Raw genomic sequence first — 24,782 nt, forward strand, 5'->3', positions numbered from 1 at the left:
ATTTTAACCCCTAGATACTGCCTTGGGGATCTCTTACAATGAGATGGGAGGGAAGGATTGTGGTAATAACATAGATATTTCAAACCAGAATATCTGAAGCATTCCTAGTGAAGGGTACCAAAGACAAAATTTGGAAGCCTAAGAGTTACAGGCATAATTGCATAATTGATCCCTTTCAGAATGCTGTTGGAGAACTCTCCTTGGAGAATATTTTGTTAATCTTGCCTTGTTTGTGAAGATTCAGCTTTCAGTGTTTTGCAAGCATATGGTGGAGTCTTTAGTTGAGAAGTGACAATTAAAATAATAGTCCATATAATTAAGACCCCCAAAACATTCTTGCCTTAAGTAGCTTGGTAATTAATACAGAAGTGTTCTTTGGATTGAAGCCATGGGGCAATTTACCTCAACTCGGCGCTTCAGTGTCGTTGGTAGATAAAAGAAGAGTTTTATTAAGCACCTATGATGTCCTAGCAACTAGTTTACTGAGCATCTGTAAAGGCCTAGCACTGTGCTAGGGACTGTAAGGGACACTGAAGTATGTGAGACTCTCCCTGTGCACAAATTTATGCACTTAAAATTTCTAGGGTTGAATGGACGTGCACTGAATTTGAGCTCACAGTTGAAGTGGGCCGTGAAAGTTAAATGGAGGAAAAAAAAAAGAAAGAAAGAAAACTTCCATGGAGGTGGAGAGGCAAATTAGGGCAACCTAGAGAGAGCGGAGGAAGGAGGAAGTTCTAGACAGGAGCTGGGAAAGGGGGTCAAACAGAGGCCCAAGCTGAGTGGACAGCTGGCAGGGGGAGGCCCCTGGTGAGGCGGGAGTGGGGTACACTATCTCAGATGGGTCCTGGGCAGCAGGGCTGCAGTTTGGAAATGATGTGATTGGCTCGACTGTGGGGAGCTACCCAGGTTCTGGGACAGACCAAGGGGTGAGCATAGGGGGCTCCCAGCTCTGTCTGAATGTTCCCTTCCTACCACGTGGGCCAGCAAATTTGTTGGGTGTTGATAATGAAAGATAATTTTTTGTTGTTTTGAGCAAGACTTTCCAGTAAACCTTTAATGAGTTGAAAGAGGCGTAATGTGATTTATATTTCCAGAAGTAACTATGTTTCTGCATTACACAGCTCATTTCAAATCCTGGAAGGAGAAACATGCTTAGTAGCAGTGTCACTGGGTCTCCAGCTTGTGACAGGGTGTTAGGGAGGGACACACCTGAGATGAGACTCGTTTTGCTTACTTTGGGCCTCTGAACCATTTTCCTTCTCATTCAGTTTTAGCAGTTTCAGTGTGGCTCCCTGGTTGTTTGGCCAAATACCATCATTTGTTAAGCAACTACTGTTAACTTTAATTATATATTGTCATGTGCCTTACAACTCAATAAAGTAGCTATCTATTATTATCTTTATTTTTATAACCTCATAGCTTATGTAATGTTTTTCATATAGACTTGAATTTATCATCCCATTTTACAAATGAGAAACTACAGATGCTCTATGTCCCCATGTCCACTCTGCCTACTGATGACTTAAGTCAGCTTGGTCTCCTATAGCCTTGACCTTGATCGGTCATTCATTCATCCGTTGCATGCTAGATTCTTCCCTTGTAGAAGAAGCAGCAGTTTCATAAATGTAAGTAAGCCCATTACCATTTTGTAATTTTAATTTAAATTTGAAGTAGAGGTAACACTGAGGAGGTCTCATTCATGATATAGTGAGCTCGGTGTCCGTGTCAGCAGTAAACAATGTAAGCATTTGCTTTTAAGAGTAAGAATTTCCTGCTGTCCTAGACTGTAGAATGAGCAGCAGTTCGGAATTTAGGTTAATCTTGCACTTCAGTGTCTTAAATAAATTCCTCGTCACTATCAGCAAAGAAGTCTGTCACATGGTGTTTGCAGAGTAAAGATTGTGTGGACATAAACAAGGGTGCTTGCTGCACTAAGGAAGCCAAATGAACAGAGGTTACATGTTCCCCTAGTGAAGAAGCAATGTAAGACAGGAAAGTGTAAGAGATTTCAGGGGAAATGCTGAGGCACAGTTTGGAAAAATACTGTTTGTCCTGTGATTTTAAAAATGGCATACACAAACACAAAGGTAACTGGAGATACCTATACTTACCATGTAAACTCAAGTATCTAGATAGATAGATAGATAGATAGATAGATAGATAGATAGATAGATACATAATGTATTTCCACTTACCTTTGTTTTTATGTATGTACATAGACTTACCACAAGTATCCTTGTATCTGCCAAAATAATGTTACCTTTTTGGGGGGGGTGGGGATTCGGTTTATTTATTTATTTATTTTTAAATGGAGGTGCTGGGGATTGAACCCAGGACTTTGTGCATGCTAAGCATGCGCTCTACCACTGAGCTATACCCTCCTCCCACCATTTTTTAAATTAGCCTCAGATTAAAGGGATCCTCTTGATAAGCTGTATCTTTGATTTGACTTTCATACTTTGTTTAACATGCTGGGGAAATGTGGCTGTATAAAGACAGTTTGAATACATTGGCCACAAATATAAGCTAGAGAAGGAAGATTCTCTTATATGTTTTTTATGACATTGGTGATAAGAATTCTTTGATTCTGTGGTTACAGTGTTCGTACAATGATTGCCTTTTAAGAAACTGTCAGTATACATTAGGTGTAGCTTGGGTCTTAGGATTATATTTGCAAGTAAAAAGTGTCAAATCTAGCTCCCTTGTGAATGGAAGTCATGAGGTTTGGTGAAAGAATATGTGGAATGATATTGTGGCCATCTGCTGTTACTGAAACATATATCCATGGCAGCAAGGTCAGGGAGAGACTCATTGTTACTTAAAAATAAACATATTCATTCAGCACATGTTCTCAGTGCCTGCCCTGTGCCAGGCACCGTAGAAGCTCCAGAGAGATGTTGGTCAGAGGCCATAGTCCCTGCCCTCAGGGGGCTTATACCCAGCAAGCACACAGGCCAGTGGCAGGATGGCAGGGATGCCTTCCAGGAGAGCCCCGAGGGAGGGTGCCTGAGCCAGGACCAGGGGCTGGAGAGGTGGCCGTGATGGGGCATTCCAGGTCAAAGGAACAGCATGGGCAGAGGCTCAGAGGACAGGGGTGTGGCCTCGGAGAACTCCCAATGCTTGCTTTTGGTTGGGACGTCAGGTTTGAGGTGGAGAGTCATGAGACTTGGATGGTCCAGCCCCATATCAGGAAGATCTCCCAGTGTGTATGGTGTTTGGGTGGAGGGCTGTCAGCTCTTCCTTTTAGCTATTCTTTGCCTGTCTCATGATTTGCCCTAGGACATCCGGCCTTCAGTACCCTCCCTGGTACCAGGGTCTGGATCTTACCCTTCCCAGCGCAGAAGGAAAATACAGTCTTTTTAATCATGCCTATTTCTCTATTGGTTTTTCCTGTTTGCTTAGCATTTTTATCCTCCTGTCTCACTTAATATCCCCCCAACTCCAACCCTCTCTCAGACACGATTTTGTTGTCATGATTCTCCAGTAACAGAACGTTCACATCTCTTTAAGCTTTTCATTTTCTTCTCCAAGCTTGCCCAGCCCCTGGCCTCCTTTGCTGCGAAGGGTAACAGCCTTGAAATGAGTCCACATTGTCTTATGTTTGCTTATTAACGTCTCTGGAGGCCAGCATCAAGGGAGGAGAACACAAGGTGTAACTGATTTTTTTTTTAAGGGAAATGAAAAATTTTTTAAAATGCCTGTTGGATGTTTCTAAGTGCCCTCAGGTTTATACCTTGCTAGCATTATGCCTTCAGGGTCCCTGGCTATCCTTGGCTCTAACTCAGGCAGTTAGAGGAGGTAATTGAGCTTCCCCACCCTTTTCAGGTTAGAGCAAGGTTTCTCACTGTTGACAGTTTGGCTGGATGATTGTCTATCGTGGGAGCTGTCCTGGGCACTGCGGGATGTTTCGCAGCATCCCTGGACTCTGCCTGTTAGATGCCAGTAGCGCTCTCCCAGTTGAGACAACCCTTTCTAGTCATTGTCAAATGTTTGTGTGTGTCTGGGGTGCAAAATCACCCCAATTGAGAACCACTGGGCTAGATAATGGATTCCGATTGGAAGACTCATGCTGTGCAGATGGAAGGCTTGTATTATGATGGAGTTGTGGCTGCAGAGGCACTGCTGTAAATGCAGAAGTTTTATTCTTTAAGATAATGCTCCCTCCCCATCCCCACATTTCCTGACCCAGGTAACTTCTTTTTTTTTTTTTCATGCTAGTGATTTAAATTTTGGATTTTTCTTAGAACTACATTAAATAGCAAACGAAAAACTAAATAACAAGCTAAGAGAGAGTGGGTGGAGGCAGGCCATAGGAAAAAGGAAAAGCTTTATATTTGAATACTTTGTTCCCCTTTTTCCCTTAATTTTGCAGGTAGATCTCATTGCATTTCAAGCACAGCGGGACAAAGATTTTTAGCATGAAGGTGGCTTTGTAATAAAAGACACCACCGGATTTTGTTCCTACTGCAGTAACAGCGCCTCTCAGAAGCCCACGGAGCACACTGGCTCCTTGGTGGTCTGGTTCTCCAGGTGTTCCCATCACAAACCGCTCCTCCCCAGGTGCTCTGACGCAGGGAGACAGTGAGGGGCTGAGGCATGCCGGCCAGAAGAGCCGCGTGGGCTCTGCTCTTTCTGCCCTTTCCAAGGTTATCGGCCAGTTTTGCTTTCTGGGGCTGTCATTTTGGGGTTTGGCCATTTCACAAGGGCCAGAAAGAACAAGACGCAGCAGTTCCTTTCTGCTGCTTGGTCCCCTGTGCACGTCTAAAAATGAAGAGTATGTTTCAGGTAGGTGTTGATTAGATTCTGACAGTGGACACGTACATACGGGTGGAAGCCATTGTGGCGTATCTTTCATGTCTGGAGAAAAACGATAGAAAAATTAATGCCCAGCAAACATTGCTTTAAAAATAACAAATAGCCTCAGGTGCCTTCTCCCCAGGGCAGCTGACCCTGTGAGTCCTTCATATCTGTCTGCTGTTTGCCGCTCTTGACCCTCTGACAAGTTTAGAGGCCAGGCTGGGTGATGGGGTGTTTCAGATACACGGAATGCCTCTTGGAGGCTCCAGGAGATGACAGCTTCCAGATGTATGAACCGCCGGATCGGTTTGTTTGGATTATGCGCCACAGCTGATGGCGAGATTAACGCTGGCTGGACAAGCTATGGGAGATTTGTCTGGTTTCCACAATGCCATGTTTATATTTCATTGGGATTTCTCCTTCAAAGCTGACCTCCCTGTGACCCCCAGCGCTCTGTCCACTCGGGCTGAGCTGTAACTTGCTTGCCCTCCTGCTCCTATTGGGGTCACAATTATGCAGTGGAAGGGGCTGCTTATATGGCTGCCCCCGACTTTGTCCCTGCCAGCCATCTGCACAGATTTAGCCCCTGAAGAGTGGTGTGTTCTACTGGTGTTTGGGGCATGGGATGGGGGCCAGGGGTGGATTTTAAAAGTTTTTTGGCTTTTAGAACAAATATGGAATGTTTACAATTATTTGAAAGGAGACTAGATTTAATAGAAGCCATTTTGCAGAAATACAGCATTTTAATTCATCATTATTTTGACACTATTTTGGGGGGAAAAAAGTAAGGGAATTCCAACCATGTGAGACATCCCTAAGTAATCACCATACCTGTGTGCTTCTAATTTAATACTGGCATCTCCTTTGCTCCTCATTGGCTCCCAGAACCTCTTCTTCCTCCCTCCTCCCTTACCTTTGCTCATGTCCCCTTCTTCCTCCGTTCCCTCCCTCTCCCCCCCACCCTTCTTCCTTCCCACCTATTTGTAAACTACCCAGATCATTTGCTCCCAGTGGATCTCTGCAGTTACTCGTGTGAAATCTAAAATGGTAGTAAATCTGGTCAGTCACAAAGTGGCAGGAGGGCATTAGAAAATGTGTTATTTCAAACCGGCTGTGGGAAGGTATTGGTGCCATTTGCCTCCTTGGGGTTCTCCGATTGGTACGGGCTGGTTCTTACCAGCAGAAGGTGTGCTGCCCCTGTTGAAGAAGCATGGCATTTTAATGAGCTTTTGAGGGAACTTTAGAATGCATTGACACATGGGCTGCGAAACCAGTCTCAGTCTCCTGTGCTTAATGTGCCATAAGAAATATGGGAGGGAATTGGCCCCATAGCATTTCTGAGATGGTCAGTGAATGTGCGCCATGACATTCCAGCCCAGGTGCTCTACCTCAGGCTCTCCCTGCGTGGGACGCCCACCAGAACCAAAGGGAACTTGGAGCTTGGATAAAGATGGAAGAGAACAGGTTTCCACATCCAGACTTTGGCCTTCTCCACAGCATTTAGACGGGCCATCCACATGAGAAATCTTGGTTGACATCCCAGAAAGCAGGCAGCTTTGCTGATTTTGCGGTAGTCTCGGAGCAGGAAGCTCCTTGGATCTCCTCAGGAGGAGCCTTCCTTGACTTCACAGGTGTCATCAGAGGCATCAAAACATGAACAGTTCTATTACTCATTCCTTTGTTCTAAATTCTGCATTTAGGTGCTTCATAGTCATACTTCTCAGGGTCTTTTTTTCTCTCTTCAATTGGATGTGGTGGTGTTCCTCCCAGTACACTGTAACGTCTCAGTTTTTCTACATATATCTTTGGGTTTGGCAGAAATCATTAGCCTTCTGAAGCAGCGGCCACTGAGAAACGACTTGCCCGTGGTGGAGATTTTTAGGAGTCGTGTGTACAGAGAGGCGCATCCTGTCCTCAGCCCCTTCAAGACCGAGACCATTCTGTGGCGTTGGGGGTTTAGAGCATGGCTGGAAAAACAGCTGTCATGTGTTAAGGGAACTATCGGTGGTGGGCAGTCAGGTACCTGCTAATGAGTGACAAGTTTGTTGTTGGAGAAATTTATAACGTGGAGGCTAATCCAGAAACCCAGGTGTGAGTTGGCCCAAACGGTCCACCCTGCCTGTGGGTCCCAACACGTTACCCCTGGCGTTGGAGGCAGGGCTGGTGAGAAGGAAGTCTCCACACTGCAGCACGACCTTTATTATTATTATTATTATTAGAGAAAATGAAAAACAATAGACTTCCCCAATTCATCATCCATGCTAGTCTTGAGCTGTTGATGAAACATGTGTGAAAGTAAGCAAAACGCTCTGGGAGTGGGCTTTGTTAAGTCGATACGCGTGATTTTTTTTTTCCCCTTAAATCATTGCTTAAGGGCTTCTGGCCCCTAGCTCAGGAATCCTGCCCAAAAATGCCAGATGTATTACACAGTCAAGTACTGCAATGTAAACACTGCTCTGTGCCATGAGGCAGGGTGGTCCATCTCCTATTTAAGAAGGGCGGGCGATTGAGAGGGAGTGAGGAGGGTAAGCCCTCTGCTCTGCAGCGAGCACAGTAGTGGTCCTGCCATTTGTGTTTTTGGCTGCATAGTCAAAATTTGGAACTACGCAAACCCGGATGAATTAATACTTTGGACTGGCAAAGAGCAGTAACTCGGATTGGCGTGCCAAAGAGAGCAAGATGTGGCTTGGATAATGTTGCTTCATTGGGTCAGATAAGTTTATAAAATGTTGAACAGAATGGTGGGGGGGGAGCGGCATCTTCAAGTTACTGTGAGCATCACCCTTTGCATCCGCTGTGAGTTAGATGAAAGGTGAGTGGAGCAAGGCCAGGAGAGGCCAGCATCTTTCATGGCCCCCTCGTGTGTCTGAGGAAGCCTGCTGGGTCAGTCAGCACACCTTCTGTGTGTAAACCTAAGATTTATCGCGAAGCTGCGCTGGTGTTCTGTAACACTGGAGGGGAGCCCAAATTTTGTTGCCAAATAAATGGCCTTCCAGTTTGCTCCTAGTTTCTCAGTTTAAATAAAGATTCCACTAATGATAGTCCTTTGGAGGTGAGACAGTAACTAAGCACTTTGGACTGCTCCTCCAGTAGGCTGTGTGTGACCCAGCTGGGGGCACTTCTAGGCAATTGGAATGCCTGGATGTTCACTGTACACCCAAATAATCGACTGCTAAGCAGTCCTTAGAATGACTAGCTTCAGGGGTTTTAAAAAATTAATATGAAGGTATCTTGTGGGTTAGGAAAGGGAGTTTCAGTTTGGATTTAGGGAATTGTTGGAACAACTTGGAATAATATTATCTTGATTTTGCAAATTCATTCTGTGCAGTGATCTGAGAAAATTACTTTAAGAAACAGTGATGATAGAAACAGGAGTTTTGAGATTAAGGAAAATGTAAGCTTTTTGACTCTCTCCCCCTCCCCCCCAACTTCTTCTTTTTTGAATTCTCCCATCTTCCCCACCCCCATCCCCTGATTTCCTTTGCTCCTTTATTGGGGAAACCAGAAAACTTCACAAATGAGACATAAATATCACAGTGTCTTTTTAAACAGGAGCTTTCTCAAAGGTGAAATAACCCAGAATTCTCCCTAGCTACCTAAGAAATCATGCTTTTTCCTCTTACCTGGTATTTTCCTCGTAAGGTTCATACAGCGTTGTAAGAAGTTAAAAAGTGACACCATCATTTCAGTCCACACATAATCCAGAAAAAAAATTGCACATGTTTAATACTTTACTTAATTGCAAACAAAGCTTGCAATTTGAGAGAATTGGGATTAGGGCTAAATATCTATTAACTGCTCTTTCTAGAGATTGGGGGAATAGGATGACCCTTCCCCCCCCCTTTTTTTTTTAAATAGGCTACAGTTTCACATGGCTCCCAAAAGAAATCTCTCTCCCTTTTTGTTTCCCACACCAATTGATTTATCATTTTGCTTGCAAGCAGATCCAGAATGTTAGGGCAAGAACACACTCACTTTTTTCTCGTAACTTTTTTGTTGCGGACCGAAACCAGTTGACTTGAATAAATTTTTCTGAGGCCTGAATGTAGCCAGCAACGTGGAAAAATCTTGCCATTCAGGGCCGCCTGAATGTACATTTCAGCCACACAGTAAGCTGCATTGGTAGGCACTGGACTGCTAAATACAACCATTTTTCGCAGCAGCGAGTTAGACAGGTGATTAGCATAATTAGCACCGAGCAGCTATACATATGGTAATGCTGAGTGTGTAAATGCCAGCTGCGGTGTAAAATTTATGTCAGGGGTCGGCAGGGCTGTGCGAAAGTATTGTGTTCCAGCTGCAGGTCAGGGCCGCCAAAGCTTACCTCCTTTTCTCTTGTTGGTGAATACGCCAAACAGAAGAGAAAGACAGAAATATAACAGATACGGCTTTGATGGAACAGCCCGGTTCTGTGCAAGAGGGACTGTTCTGTAAAACACACACACATTGCACACACTCACACACACTCGCAGAACTCCCATTACTTTCTCTACGGACTGTGTTTCCCCTTCATGCAGGGTCCACACGAGTGGCGGCCAGGATGGGAGGTGTGGGGAGGTGAATGGGCCAAAGGATTTCCTGGGAGGAAAACTTGCAGTCAGTGAATTTTTAAAAGGAGTTAGGAGTTTGTGCTTCTGGTTTTCGCCCCATCCTCTTGCCTGCCCCCTGCCTCCTCATTGCCTGCACGACTCCTGTCCACACTGCTTTCCTCCAGACTCACCAGGACAGTCTCCCCTGGGTGAGCCCCCGCTTGTCTGTCAGAAGAATGGGAATTGACCATCGTGGAGCTGTTAGCTTGCCTGGACCATAGTTGGATTCCGGCACTTGGACCCTCTTCCCAAACTGCTTGACTGGTTTTAGCAAAGGGCTAGAATAGAAGTTTCCTTGTGTTTGGTGACAGCTGTGCCTACCTCTCCATGGATGGCCACTATCAAACCCATGAAATTCTTTAGAGATAAGGAAAGAGTCGTGCCACATTCTTGTTTGGAAAGGGGACGGTCTTCAGTGGCTCACACCCTTCAAAATGCATAATGGGGGTGTGGTCATTGCTAGAAGGGATTCATGCACTTTTGCTGTGGAAGCATTTTTTTCTGCCACCTCCCACCCACCCCCACTTTTTCGATTGGTGGCTGTGAGGAGTGGTGATGGTGACAGAATATAGTTCACACCACGCTGACCTGGTGATGGAACTTCCTCACTGCAACAGGGGGTCCTTATGCGTCGGCCCCTAATCCAGCTAATCCTGGTGGCCACACAGTTGTGAAAGTGGCCCCCAGTGACGTGCGTCTCCCCGCGCAGAGGCAGAGGGAAGGGCCGGTGCGGGAGAGAAATCGGGCCAGCATGGAGTTCCGCAGGGGCAGGGGCCGGGGCCAGGGAGCCTGCGTGCGAAGGCGGGGACCACATTGTCTCCTTCCCTGGGCCGGCTCAAGTCGGAGGCCAGTGAGAGGAGGCCCAGGCCAGATAATGGCAAGAAGACTGTGCAGAGTGGAGGGGTGATGTCAGCCCCACGGAAGCTGGGAGAAGGGAACTAGGGTTAATGTTATGCAGCAGCCTGAATGCCTCGATGGAGAGCCCGCAGCCCGAGCCCGCAGCCTGTGCAGCCTTGCGGGCGTTTGATTTTGTTGCTGTTGGGTTGCTTTGTTTTTATTTTTTAAATGAAGACATGAGGAGGCCTTACCTGGGAGCTTAGATCCTGACGACAACATGCTGTCTCTGGTCCCTGGGTTCTGCTTCCTGGTCCGGTGTTGCCTCTGGAGGAGCAGGCTGCTCTGTGTCAGGCCCTCCTGGGCTCGCTCAGCCCCTACAGAAGGACAGAACTGGGGTTTGCATCTGCTTGCTGGTAGCACTCGAGCAATCAGGTGAAGTTATGGTAGGACCTAGGACAGTTCACAGTGGGCAAGCGTGCAGTTAGGGTTAAGGCCGAGCGCCACTCTGCCACGTCCTGCTGGAAGCCAGGAACATCCTGGGGTCTGCAGGCCTGACTTCACTCGTCAGCTTTGCGTAGGTGGGTCACAGGGCTTCCTGACAGATGCAGTGTCATCTTGGGAGCTGGTAGCCCTGTGAGAAACACCGGGGTGGGGGGAGCTGTGGCTGGCAGCAGGTCCAGTGTGGGCAGAACGCTGGGCTGACCTGATGGTGCCCGACAGGGCGAGCGGGCGGCTTCAGGGAAAGCCATTCAGGGGAAGCAGCCCGGGTGGGAACAGATGGCACCACAAACAGCTGGTGTGGGGGCCAGCAGGCGCATGCTCGGAGCCCCTGCTCCGCCGCCCTGGGCCCTCCTGGTCCCCTCCCCTCGCGGTCCCCGGGGAGGCGTCACGAGGTGTCTGTCCTGCTCTTCTCTTGTTTTTTGAGGTTTTCATCTCACTGGGTTCACTTCATGAAGACAAATTCTCCTTGGGCTGTCTCATTCTAGCATTTTCCCATGGCAACACCCAAGGGCACAATCCCACCAGGGGAAAAACAGCCCAGAAGCTTAGGCAGCAGTTGGCTAGTCATGAATAAAAGAGATGAGTGGAAGACTGACTAAAACTCACAGCCCAGGAGTTTTCAGCCAATTGCCCGAATTACTGAATCTTCCTTTTTTTTCAATTTAGAAAATGAGTTGGTGCTAATAATTTTGCAGTTACACCCTTTTAGAGACTTGTACTTTTTCACCCTCACAACTAATCACAAGATTGAAAGAAAGACCTGAAGCATCTAAGGGGGGAAAAGAAACCTCTCTAGAGGCTGTTAGATAATTCATGGCATTAATCAAATGCAAATGCTCCACTTGCATATACACAGACCCCGTTTTCCTAATTGGACTCTGAGTGGGTGCTTTTCAGGCTGAAAGGGTCATTTGTTTTGACTGATTGACTTTTTGAGGCTTTGAGGAGAATTAGTATCTTATACAGATGACTGCCTGTTCCCAAGGCTCTGTATTGAGGCTGTTCATTCATTTATTCATCCAACGCCCTGAGTGTGCGCCGAGGTGAGTGGGCAGCGGTAAGTGCCTCCCTGAAAGGACTGGGAATTTACTGGGAAAAACAGCTTTGGTTGGTCCCTCAGATCTTCTTGATGTGGACCACAATAAGCTTTTGCTGAAAGCCTTTTGCATGAATGCCACAGATGTTTATTCAGCTCTGTGCGAAAGGCCGTGCCGAGGGACTGTACAGCGGGAGAACACCACGAGGGGAATGTCTTGTGTCTGCTGTGGACGGAAGTAGCCTTGGCCCGGAGGTATGGACCCCTGAGTGGAATGGCTTCCCACCTCTGATGGCCCCTTTTCACCTTGGAAAACTATGCTCGGTTTGATTTGGGGAGGAAAGGATCTGCAGAACTTGATCAAGAACCTCTTTGCAGAAGTGATGCTTCATACGCCACCTCTTTCAGAGAATTGGTTTAAGCCTCAGATTTCTGGAGAGCAAGAAGGCAGGATTCGCAGGTAAAGAGGCTTAGGGCTGCTTGTTCTCTGTGTGCCCTCACCTCTCTGCCCCCTTCAAGACAGGTACCTCTGGGGACCAGAAGAAAATGGGGCCCATCCACTGCTGCCCGGGCGGGGGGTCCTATGAAAAAACCTGTCTCCTCAGTGGTGGTGAAACATCTGGGAGGCAAGGTGGTTGTCCTTTAAATAAAGCCATCAGTTATTTGTCCTGTGTAATACTTCAGCGCATTCTAAAAGCTCTGTCTGTGAGCTTACGCTAGTCTGGGATGTGGAATTTGGCTCTTCTGGACTCATTCTCAGCTGATGCTCAGAGTCCCCCGAGGCTCGCAAGGCAGTTGGACTCAGGGTTAAAGGCTGGTTCCGCCTCCATCAACTGGCAAGTCACCCAAATTCTGCAGCTGTGTTTCCTGCTCTGTAAAGGAAGAGTGATGATATATGCCCTGGAATAAACAAATAAATGAATGGACACCTGCCCAGCTCCTGGTTAAGGGCTTGGGAAATTTCACATAATTGTCAGTTCCCGCACCGTCCCATGAGGTTAGTAGTAGGATTTTTAATCCTCTTTACAGGGAAGGTTACTTGAGGCTCAGCTGTATCCCACATCTCAGTGCCTCGAGTGGCAAGGCTGGAACTCAGAAGCCAGGTCTTCGGACCTTCTTTCGCATTGCCTTCGGTCCAACTTGCCCCAGCTTAATCGGGAAGTAGCAAAACATTTATAAAAGGTGAATAATGAGTGTGACGGGCTTTGCAAATGGAAGGCACCACACAAATGTAAAAGGTGGTTTTGTGTCCCAGGATCCTAAGTAACAATTTTCCTGAGCCTTGTTCAGAAAGCTTAGTTGTTATTTTTTTGTTAAAGTTGTTGAGTTGGGAAGAAGGAAGAAAATAAGAGAGGACTTCAGGATATGATAGAGATGCATTGAATCTGCTTTCAGTTCAGATGCCTTGATTACCAAGTAGCTTACCTATTTTTCTTTTTGTCACATGGGAGTCTTTATACATGTTCATTGCAGAAAGATCAAGAAATGGAGATAAACCCCAAGAGAGGGAAGCAGGTCGTTCATAAACCCCCACCCAGCTTCACGACTGTTCACGTGGCTGTCAGTATACCTGCCTTTGTATCACAAATGCTGCATCATATGGGGCATTCTGCTCAGTAGCCAAAAATGACTGTGCAGCATTTCACGAATATGATTGTTCTTAAAATAATAAAGGACTTTGATCTTGAAAATGGTCAAGGGAAGGGAGCAAACCATTGTCGCAAACCACACCTGTAACTTCAGTCACTTGAAATGGGTTCCGTGGGGCTTCCTGAGAGCACCGTGTCCCCCTGGCGCGTAAGAAAGCCACCAAGATAAGGAACAGCTCAGGGCCATCACTGAGCTGTGGCTTAGGATAGGCCTTTGCTAGGGTAGCAGAAGTCGGGTGAGTCTATAAAATTGCTCTGTGTGTTTCTGGTAGCTCGTTCCTGTGTGCCTTGGGTGGATACTGAGGTAAGACCGTGCGAACACTGTGCAGTTTGTGGCCCAAGCGCACCTGAGAAGGAGCTGAGTCTACCAGAGCAGCCGAGGGAATGACATAATTATGGTCTCACCACGCTCCAGCCGAGCTTGCTTTCCTTCTCTCCCTGCAGCACGCCAAACCGAGGGCTCTGCATTGCTGGTTCCTCTGCTCAGAATGCTGTTCCCCCAGCTCTTCAAAGTTAGCATAAACATTTCTTCCTTTTACATCTCCCCGGGCAGCTTCATTTGAAGTGCCCCCCACCCCCCCACCCCCACCACCGGTAACTTCCATAACATCATCACCACCTTGATTTCCTCCGCGGCCCTTGGAGCCCCGGAGAGGTCTGGCCGGCGGGGCTGTGGGAGCTGTCTGGTCCACGGCGGGGCCCCATCGCGTGGCTCGTGGCACCTCCCCCCCCCCCACTGCCCCCGTGCTTGCTGGCCTAGTGAGCCCTGTCCCAACTATCGTCAAGGGAAGTGGATATCAACCAAACCTTTTTTAAGCTGCTGGATAGTTTTGCAAAAGCATTCATATTTGGTTATATAAAGGTGAAATGTTAAGTAAAATATGGCCACGTAATACGGAAAAGTAAGTCTAATATAACAGTACTCAAAAGTAGGCTACAGTAGAGCTGGTTGAGGAAACTGTAGAATTCAGCGTACTTCAAGTCTGGCTGTGAGATCTGCCTGCGGTGATAGTCGTCTTGGGCGAAATTGGTTGCCACATTAGCCGAACACGCATATTTATCACTAGAGCAAAGAGATGGGAGAGTGAAAAGGTTTTCAATTCCAGAGACATGACAAATACACCCCTTTACTAAGATATATGCATTTATTTAAATAGACATCTTGAAAATTCTAAAAAGGTGACGTGGAATCCCTGAGGTACATTGTATACCTGGTAGGAAAATGGTGTGCTTTCTGAAACCCGTGTGATAAATTACCCGACTCGTTCTGAGACTGGTCTAGAAGAGTGTAATTATAAGTTCTCGGGAGCACGAGCCTTGCATTTGATTTTTGGGTTTGCGTGGACTCTTGTCTCGGGTCATGACTTCAGCGGTTGCAGTTTCAGGCAGCTTCTGCAGGAGGGGTGGGGCCGGGTTGGGGCTGTGGTCCCGCTTTGGTGGCATTGGTTTTGACCTCACGGTTTTCATTCACCTGAAGTTTTCAGCTGCAGTGAAGGTAAAAGGAAGTACGCTTTTGTTGGAATGAGAAGTCACATGCCGTGCCAATGCTGCAGGAAGCAGGTGGAAATACAAAATGATTTATAGGTGTGGGCCACTGATGTCACATAGCCAGAGAAAAGCTCTTCAGAAGTGACCTGTGGCCTAATAATTGCCCCCCCCCTTTTTTTTTTTTTGCCTCTAACAGCTTTTCTATCTCTTGAGAATATGCATTGAGTATAGTTCAGTTCACTAGTTGATTGGTGGAAATAATGCAGTGATTCCTGCCAAAAGGAGCCAGACCCTGCCTGCAGGCAGCTTTGGTGGAGGGTCCTGAGCAGGCCTGTGCGTTATAATAATGTAAATTCATCCGCTGTTGCAAGTTGTGTCCTCTGTGTTCCTGTGGTCTTTCTTTAAATTGATTGCAAGTTCCTCAGCAATTCTCTGGGGCATTTGTCACCGTTTTCTGCAGCGTCTGAATACTTTTTATAGCCAACTGATCATTCCCCTCCCTCTTCCCTTCCCTCTCCCTCCTTCTCTCTCCCCCTCCCTTCCCCCTTCCTCTTCTCTCTTGGACACACACGTTCCACCTCAGCTCACAGAGTTCCACAGTGGCCTTGGCCATCTGCGTGAACTTGCACCCATGATCCTGCCAGTCTGTGATTCTGGGCTAGTTTTCCTAATGAGGGCATGATTTGCTTTTTAGCCTGCCCCCTTGTTTATAAAATATGCCAAGAGAACTAAACAACCCGCTGTTCCCAGTACTTATTTACTTGCTCAAACCAAATGTTTATGTCCTTGAATACTAAACTTGAAGAAAAAGGCTTTCTCCTCGTGGGAAAGCTAAGATGATCACTGAGGGTTCTTTCTGGAAGATAGCTGAAGGCCTGCTTTTCAGTAAACATTCAACTTACGGTGCCTTAGGAACTGGCGCGTGTGTGTGTGTGTGTAGAGGGGGGTGGTGAGGGGCGGTTGTGAGGGTGCTCGAGGAGCCTCTGTTTGCTGCCCCTCCAGACCTTCCCTCGAAGCCCTTCCCCTTCCCCGTGTTGGATCAGAGCCCCCTCTCCAGGGCCTCGTGCCACAGTCCGCATCCGCACACTGGCCCCCTGAGAAGTGAAGCTCATCCCGCCCTGCCTCCCAGCCAGGCGCAGCACCCTGTGCTTGGCGTGTTCTAAAACCCTCACTGAGATGCAACCGAGGAAGAAGACAGAAAGGCAGTGTTTACTAACTCCTTCTCTTGTGCCTCGCTGTGCTGGCTTCCAGCTCGCCTGCTGGAGCAGCTGGGGCGGGGGTTCACGGTCAACCCCGGGAGCTTCCAGGCAGCCGCCCCCAGGCGACTCAGAACCTGGCACCTGTGTTTCCTGGATGCTGCCCAGGTGAGCCTGAGAGAGCCGGGTCCCAGGGCCTGCCCAGGACGGCTCCGGCTGCTGAGTTCCTTCCTCTCAAGTGGGCTTTCCCGGTGCACATCTGACACGAATCACATTATCTGTCTTCTCCTGGCAGATTTTGTGCTAAATACACATTTGCCACCTTTCCTTGTTTCTTTTTCCAACAAGGAGAAACATTTCCTTGTTACCTTAGCCAGATTATTTAGGAGAGGAGTGTAAATTGAAGCCATTTATCTTGAAATGTGCTGCAGGGGCACATTGTTTATACAAGTGAAAGAAATTGTAGCAGCGCGGGGTATTTGGTCTGGTCTGCAAGGAAAAGGTGTCTCAAGTTTTCCTTCCCCCTCCCCCTTTGTACACATGGTGTGTTAGTTAGAAGGTGCACGAAGCACGTATGCATTAGGTTTGCGTGTGTGACAGGCAAGACCATTGTTAATGGGTTTAGTGAGTATTTTTTACATGTTTATTATTGGAAATGCCTGCATTGCCAATCATAATAAAGTGAACGTTACCCCTCAAACGTCAGCCATAACGTTTGCATGACCAGAGTTTATGTATAGAGTATCCTGCCCCTTTTAGCGAGATAACAGAACGTGAATTTGTGGGGATCTTGCTGTTCTAAATGAAATCTATACATGTTTGTCAGTTGGTGGACGAGTAAGTCGTGAATTAAATTATACCCGCCAGAAGATTGGAGAAGAGGCTATGTTTAATCCTCAGCTCATGATTCAGACTCCCAAGGAAGAAGGTGCCAACATCCTGACCACAGAAGCGCTCCGGCAGCACCTGGACTCGGCGCTCCAGGCCAGCCGGGTCCACGTGTACATGTACAACAGGTGAGTGGGGGGGAAGAGCCCGCTGGGTCAGGCCCTCTTGATTTAGTAAATAAGGTTGCCCTGGAAATACACCTGGCATGTTAGTTCAAAGCGTTTTCTAGTGAAGTGATTTTTTTTAACATTTTTTTATTGAGTTATAGTCATTTTACAATGTGTCAAATTCCAGTGTAGAGCACAATTTTTCAGTTATACATAAACATACATATAGTCATTGTCACATTTTTTTCACTGTGAGCTACCACAAGATCTTGTATATATTTCCCTGTGCTATACAGTGTGCTCTTGTTTATCTAGTCTACATTTTGAAATCCCAGTCTGTCCTTTCCCCCCCTGCCCCCTGAAATGACTTTTTTTAAAATGTTGATTTGTCCTCGAGTTTGATAACAAATGAATTACATTACTTTGTAATGTATTCTTGGTACTTATCTTGGCACTGTAGCCAAATGAGTATCAGCCTTCCAGCAGCCATTTGGGTGGCTGTCCACCCATTCTGAAGATGTTTTATTGCTTAAGAGACTTTTGGGACAGTTACATTTTAAATTGCCTTTAGTCAACTCACTCAAAATAAGGAAAACTTACTTCTTGTTACTTTGTATTCACTATAGGTGTTGACAGTTGGTTATGTGTCACAACAGAATAAGGGGCTAAGCAACAAAACATGGTGAATTCCTGGGGACAGATAGGCAGAGTAGGGTGGATTCACACACCTTGACAAAACATTACCCTTTGGCTTCGTAGCTAATTTAGCACTGCTGTGGGTATAGTAAAAGCGTAGGAGGAGGCCTGCAGTGAACCCATCAGCCCCTTTTCCCTAACTGTCCAAAACAGTTACTCAGGGCAGGGACCACATCTTGTCCATTCTTGAACCCCAGCACTTAGATCAAGCAGGTACTCAGAGAGTTTGCTGACTGACTGACTCTGGTTTGATGAGTTTAAACTGGGTCGTCTCCCTGAACTGTTGAGGTGACTATCACTAAACCCTATTTTCAGGGGACCATTGGGTTGGCGTTAACCTAGACTTTCAAACATGTCTTAACTGGGTGGTCGGTGAGTATTGTTTTTTCATAGAAGTGAGGAAGCGGCAGGGTAGACATATTCAGTGGTCAGGGAGAATGAGAGGAGGAGAATAAAACAAAAATCAGTGCTTGTTCCTGCAGATGTCACCTCCGCTCTCCATGGTCTTCACTGGATTGGCTCTAAGACCCATCCAGCTGGAGATGGAAGCCCTTGGGCCCCCGCATGACCTGAGACAAGTCACCTATCTTTGACATACTCTCGTTTCTTCATCAGTAAGCCAAGTTTCTGATCATGTGTGTGCTCTAATCCTCAGGAGGTGACCAGAGCAAGATCAGATATAAGATCGGATATAAGTATGTCTGAAAGGGCTTTGGAAAACATAAGGAGAGGTGATGTGCTTTGGTGAGGCACACATGGCAGGAGGGCCCAGCTCTGCGTTTCCCAGCACAGCGCTCCCCTCCCAGTCCGTAAAGAGCTCTGTATGGGGAGCAGCTACCCAGTGCAGTTGTGCAAAATTTGCAAGTGGAGGCCCGTACAGAACTTGGAAGTGGGTGTCCCTGGGCCACTGTACGCATGCCTGACACAGTCTTAACAGAATGGGACCCTCCCTTGAGGGGGTTGGCTGGTCATTGCACACTTACGGAGAAAATCTGTGCAGTGAAATCACACTCTTAACACTGCGATGGGACCAGAGAACTTTTATGCATTGGAGTGAACTTGAAAGAACACCTGAGTTCAACCCATCTCGTTTTTTTAGGTGAGAAAACTGAGAATTAGATTAATTAAGGCATTTGTCCAAGTTCATCCAGTTATTAAACAGTAGAGCCAGGTTTCAAACTCTCTTCTGGCTCCACGCCCGGTGGTTTCTCTGAAGCACAGCCCTGCTCTTCTCAAGCAAGTGTGAAGAAGAGTTAATTGATCAAGTCATACTGAGAACCTACCCTTGCTAGACAGTATGTGTTGTGCTGCAGGGAATTAAAAGGCTACGCGGATGGGTGGGTGGTAAGTGGGGCCTCCTCTCAGGAGCTGATGGGCTAGTTAGGGAGAGAAGGGACACCAATAGGAGAAGTGTGTATAAAACCAAACACAGGTGGTCCCTCCTGCAGGTGCTCCGGGGTCGGGAGGGAGAGCAGACCAGCAGTGCTCTAGAGGTCCGGAGAAAGGGGGCGTTTTCAATAGTGCTGATGGAAGCAGCTTAGCAGAAAGGGAGCATTTCAGCCGGGCGCCGAGGGATGGACGGAAGGTGCCACAGGGAAGCGGGCAAAGTCCAGGCCGTTCTTTTGGGTGACTAATAAAAGTGAGAAAGAGACTAATGAAATAGAGCAGTTTAGACATTTTTTAATTTTTAATTTTTGTTTTCTTGGGTTTCCCATCCCCACACTTTCCTAATGTCCTCTTTTTTCGAGTTAGACTTACCTCTAATGCATTCAGAGGCATGGGCTTCTGTGTAGCCCTCTTCTAGAGATAGCAGAACTTTGTAATAATAAATGATAGATAACAGGGTAATTGTTGATCAGTATATTTAATACAATTTCTCGAGGACAAGAAGAGAAGACTGTAGAGTGAGAAAGCAATCTACCTGGCAGTGTTGTTGGCAGCATTTGTGGTTAAGAGCGGGAAGGTTCATTTTGAACACTATCTGTTAAAAAGGACATTTTCTGCCAGTAAAAAAAAAAAAGTGATATTTTTCCCACCTGAATATATGTTACTACATTATAAACTTTACTGATTTAGCCCCCACCTATTCTGAATTTGTGACAATTCAGCTCTGAACGATCTGCCCTGAAGTTGTTTTAATGTATGTAGAAAAGCAGATTAATGGTGTAAACAAGATTATTGGGAGAACACTTAAGAAAACAAGACTTTTCAAGTACTTTGGTAGCATTCATTTACATAAACACCCCACATGTTAATTGCAGTTGAGTATTATCTATTCATTAAAGCAAGCTTGTTGAGGCTGTTTGGCAAAGCTGTGCGCGTTTTGACAGGTACTTAAAAGTGATAAAATTGCAGTTCTTTCTATATGTTCTGTAGTTCTGGTTTTGCACGGCTTTCCCAACTTTATTACAATAAGAAATGTTTGTCTCTGCTCTTTATTCTACAGGCAGTGGAAATTGGAACATTTGTGTTATAAATCTGGCGAACTTATCACAGAAACAGGTTACATGGATCAGGTATGGTTTCTTTCTGTTTGCAAAAAAGATTTCAGAAATGTTCAGACACCTCTGTGGTATACGTTAGCCTAATGCACAGCCTGTCCTTTTCAACTTTGACAGATAATAGAATATCTTTACCCTTGTTTAATTATTACACCTTTGGACTGCTTCTGGGAAGGGGCGAAGTTACAATCTGGGACAGCGTACCTACTGTAAGTGTGTGATCTTGTTTTCTGATGTCTGTGCTTTCTAAACTCTAGGATGGTTCTGATGTTACTTTATCATTGTTTATTCTGCTTTAGTTTTTGAACAAGAAATAAAAACATTGAAATTCCATGTGCATTTTTTGAGTGAATAGTTGGGGGAGAGGGCACTGCAGCAGGCTGTTTTTCCTCTTTTCAAAAAAAAGTTCTGTAGGCATCATTAGATTTCATTCACTTTTACCAGCCTATTTATATGCAAATAAAATGCAAATTATTTCAGAGTATGTGTGATTTTTAACTCTTTAAAACTGTTTGCAGTTTTGTAGACCAAGCACTTAGGTAGGCGTAGCTTTTTTTTTTTTTTTTTTTTTTGGAGAGAATTTATTAGTGGGTACATGTCAAAACTAAGATTTTGAGTTTAAGATCTTCCTGTTAAGTAAAATGCTAAACCTTTCTTTGGATCACATTAATGACATTTAAAGGGGAAATCCGCTCTCTTTGAAGGCCATGGTAGGGGATGCTTCACTGTTTAGCAGCTGAATATTATATACACCGCACCATTTAAGGAATAATTGTTAATCAGTGTAGACGTTTTCAGTTAATTATGCAAGAGTTAGTGCTTGGTTATTGTTTGTGTCCTAGCTTGCACATATCTGCAAAAGCAATTTGTGGTGGCCATACCCTGACCTTCAGTGTACAGTTTTAGATGGGAAATAAGGGGTTTTGTGTTTTCTGGTTGGGAGATTCTGAATAATGACTTCAGCCTGGTTAAGCAGCTACAGTGTGGTTTGAACCACATAACAGGCAGCCAAAAGCCTTTCTGGTCTGTCAACAGCACAAATTCAAAAGTGAGTGTGGGGGGAAGTGGCCTTGACGGCGGTGATGGCAGAGGCAGCAGGGGGCCTGCGGGGTTGACTGCCAGGCTGTCAGAGAGAGCTCATAAGTATGGGATTATTAAAGGTAATGGAGATCAAATATTTTGATTGATGACATTTACAAAACATTTATTAGGCTGGCAAGTGCTAATTTGACATTGTGATTTCCTCTCCCCCCCCAACTTAATTTGGGGTCTCAGTCTTCTGCTTGGAAGCACCCATTGGCTAATTTTGTTTTTAGCTATTGAACACATTCCATCAGCAAGTGAAGATTCTTCAGTGCCTTTGTTAATTTCTAAGTCATGGATTACTTTGCTGACTTAGGTTTGCATATAGGGACCCTGGGAAGGAGCACTTGTTGTTTTGTGCCAGGATCCCAGAATTAGAGCTATGACCAGAGAGCCTCACGCAATCCAGATGCAGGAGGTGCAGTCTTGTTATTAGACTGAGGGCTTGGGAGCCTCTTTTTTTCATTGTCTCGCCTCCTAATTCCTTTCACAGAGGTAAGCCTCCTTTGCAGTGGACAAACTTTGACCCTTTGGAATTCCTGGAAGAGTTAAAGAAAATAAACTATCAAGTGGACAGCTGGGAGGAAATGCTGAATAAGGCTGAAGTTGGTCATGGTTACATGGACCGGCCCTGCCTCAACCCGGCTGACCCAGACTGCCCTGCCACAGCCCCGAACAAAAACGCCACCAAAGTAAGCACGGCCCTTGGTTCCCCTCAGGAGGGGCAGCGGGAAGAACTGGATGTCTCCCCTCTCCCCCATTTGTAGCTCTGTTATTTTCATATTTAAGATTTCGTTCTCAATGACGCTTTTTATCTATGCAACCAAGTGCGTTCGTAGAGCGAAATTTTGCTGTAAGATTTGCCGCACGCCTCTCATTAGCCTTGTTATTAATGTTCTCCCTGAAACAAACAAGCCCTTAATGCACTGGATTTTAACAAGGCATGTGACCTGCCTACTAATTCCTGTAATTATGTGGCTGTCTTTTTATTTCAGCCTCTTGATATGGCCCTTGTTTTGAATGGTGGATGTCATGGCTTATCCAGAAAGTACATGCACTGGCAGGAGGAGCTGATTGTGGGTGGCACGGTGAAGAACAGCACGGGGAAGCTCGTCAGGTAATGCGGCGCGCGGGGGGAGAGGCGAGCCAGCTAGTTCCCGTGCTTTCCTCAGAATCCACCTGCAAGTGCGTTTGTGTCGATACTTTACTGTCCTCCTCGCTAGCTCTCTGGTGTCGCAGAATATTAGGAAATGTTAGTGGACCAGACCGGCCCCCAGAAAAGCACCTTGTGGGGAATTTTTCAAGAGCAGATGAGTCATTTTCATCAAGACTGTAGATAGGGACCCTGGGGTGTTAGAAGATCTGCCCACGGTGCAGAAAATCGGGGCAGGTATGAAGTAGGCAAGAGGCATTGGGCATACCCCGTGGAGTTAAATGATCATGAGCCGAACTCTGCCACAGCCTCTGAAAGGAAAAGGACCAATGACTGATGGCTAAACAAGGCTTCTCCTCTGTGCGCTTGCGGACTGCGCTCTCCGCTCTGTCAAGTGTCGGGCGCTCCGTCTGCGGTTGCTCCCTCGGGAGGGCCGTCGTCTGGGATTTCTGCACCAGCCGGCATGCGGTGCTGAGCCCGGCGTATCTGGTCAAGCTATCTACTTCTCTCCCCTTCCTGTTTTGTTGAATGGAAACTGAGAAAGGAAATTGCCTATTAATTTAATTTGGGGGTCTATCTGTAAAAGGTTTGTAAGGTTACACCTTTAATATGGTACATCAATCTATTAAATAAAATAGCCACCCAGGTCTCACTTTCATGGAAACCTGTGCGCGCAGAGGGCAGAATGGCTGCGGGTGAGCCGGGGCGCTCGGTGGGGGTGTCGCGCAGTGAGAGCTGCTTCCTGGGGATGCTGAATGGGGTGCCTTTTCCGCCCCATCACAGTGCCCACGCCTTGCAGACCATGTTTCAGTTAATGACTCCCAAGCAAATGTACGAACACTTCAAGGGGTATGAGTATGTCTCGCACATCACCTGGAACGAGGACAAGGCTGCAGCCATCCTGGAGGCCTGGCAGAGGACGTACGTGGAGGTAAATGGCCAGTGTCTTGATGCCCTCTGAATGTGGGTCCAAACCCCTTAGTCACTAAATGCGTCATTTTCACGTTTTAATTAAAACTTTTTCTTATCATTAGAACTTATTTTAGAATGGATCGTAATTCTGGGAACTTGGTGGCATGAAAACTTTCTCCTCTTCTTGATACTGAAAATCATAGTATCTGGGTGATGCTAATTCTAATCGGGATGGCCTAAAACGTTTTGAGTCACCAGTTGTGAACTCCAGCACTAAGGCAGAATAGTGTTTGGGGGAAAAAAAAACCCACTTGGTTAGCAAGAAAAGGTGTCTGGAAAACATTAGCAAGGCCTAGAGTCTGCTCACAGCTGCAGTCCCCTCGGTTAGGTCATGTGACAGAAGCTGGCCTTCGTTTCCCAAGCAGTGACCTCTGCTGAGCTGCCTGTGACCTTTTAAAAGTGGCCAGCAAATGAAGGGGGGAGGCGTGCCGTAAGCATGGGTTGTTTGGGACTGGGGGGGGAACTGATGGCCTGCAAACCAGTCGTGGAGTTTCGGAGACGGGACTAGCCGTCTTTGGAGCAAACTTCAGTTACCCCAGGCCAGCGCAGCACCGCAGTCTCGCTTGGTTAGCAGTAGACGTCATTGTCCCAGGCCCAGGATGGTTCAGTGTTGGTCCAAGTTCAGACCTGAGTCGTGTAGGCGAGAAAAGTGGGGGTGGGCGGAGGGGACACGTCACCCCGGGCTGGGATAGCGAAGCTCCTTGTAGCTTTAATCCCACCTGGGATCTGTCCGTGCGCTGTGACCGCAGGTGGTCCACCAGAGCGTCGCTCAGAACTCCACTCAGAAGGTGCTTTCCTTTACCACGACGACCCTGGACGACATCCTCAAGTCCTTCTCCGACGTCAGCGTCATCCGCGTGGCCAGCGGCTACTTGCTGATGGTAACAGTCCGTTCGGTTCTCCTCGGGGAGTTTCGTTCCGTTTTTTTTGGTTTTTGCCTTTCCGTGACCGCTCCTGCTTTTTAACTGCTCTTAACACACACGTGCATCCAAGACAGAGAGAGCTCGGCTTCATAACGGTTTAAAAAGTGGTCGTGTGGAAGCATTGATTCCCATATGCAGTTCGCCCACCTTTGACTCGCATCATCTCGTGTGGTGTCCTGTAGCGTAAATTTTTGTTGTTGTTGGATTTAATAAGTTCTACCCTTTGATCTGGGGTGGTGGGTGGGGGAAAACATTAGAATCCTTACACATTCTAATGTTTGGCTTTTGTTTTGTGTCTCCCTCCCCCTCCCCCCCCCAATTCCCCGTCACCCCCCGCCCCCCCCCCCCCCCACTGTTCTGCTTGCA

General features: G+C 46.7%; 1 protein-coding gene across 4 annotated transcripts in view; it reads left to right on the forward strand.

Moving 5' to 3' along the window:
- Positions 1-24,782, forward strand: part of PTCH1 (patched 1) — a 69,042-nt gene that overhangs the window by 11,946 nt on the left and 32,314 nt on the right. For all 4 annotated transcript variants that reach the window (XM_072959166.1, XM_072959164.1, XM_072959165.1 and 1 more), the window contains exons 3-9: positions 16,920-17,109; positions 20,231-20,300; positions 20,403-20,494; positions 21,862-22,060; positions 22,364-22,485; positions 23,305-23,452; positions 24,243-24,374. In XM_072959166.1, coding sequence (XP_072815267.1) covers positions 16,920-17,109; positions 20,231-20,300; positions 20,403-20,494; positions 21,862-22,060; positions 22,364-22,485; positions 23,305-23,452; positions 24,243-24,374 — 953 coding nt within the window. The remainder of the gene's footprint in view (positions 1-16,919; positions 17,110-20,230; positions 20,301-20,402; positions 20,495-21,861; positions 22,061-22,363; positions 22,486-23,304; positions 23,453-24,242; positions 24,375-24,782) is intronic.

Source organism: Vicugna pacos, chromosome 4 (genome assembly GCF_048564905.1).
Source record: "Vicugna pacos chromosome 4, VicPac4, whole genome shotgun sequence".
Classification (NCBI taxonomy): Eukaryota; Metazoa; Chordata; class Mammalia; order Artiodactyla; family Camelidae; genus Vicugna; species Vicugna pacos.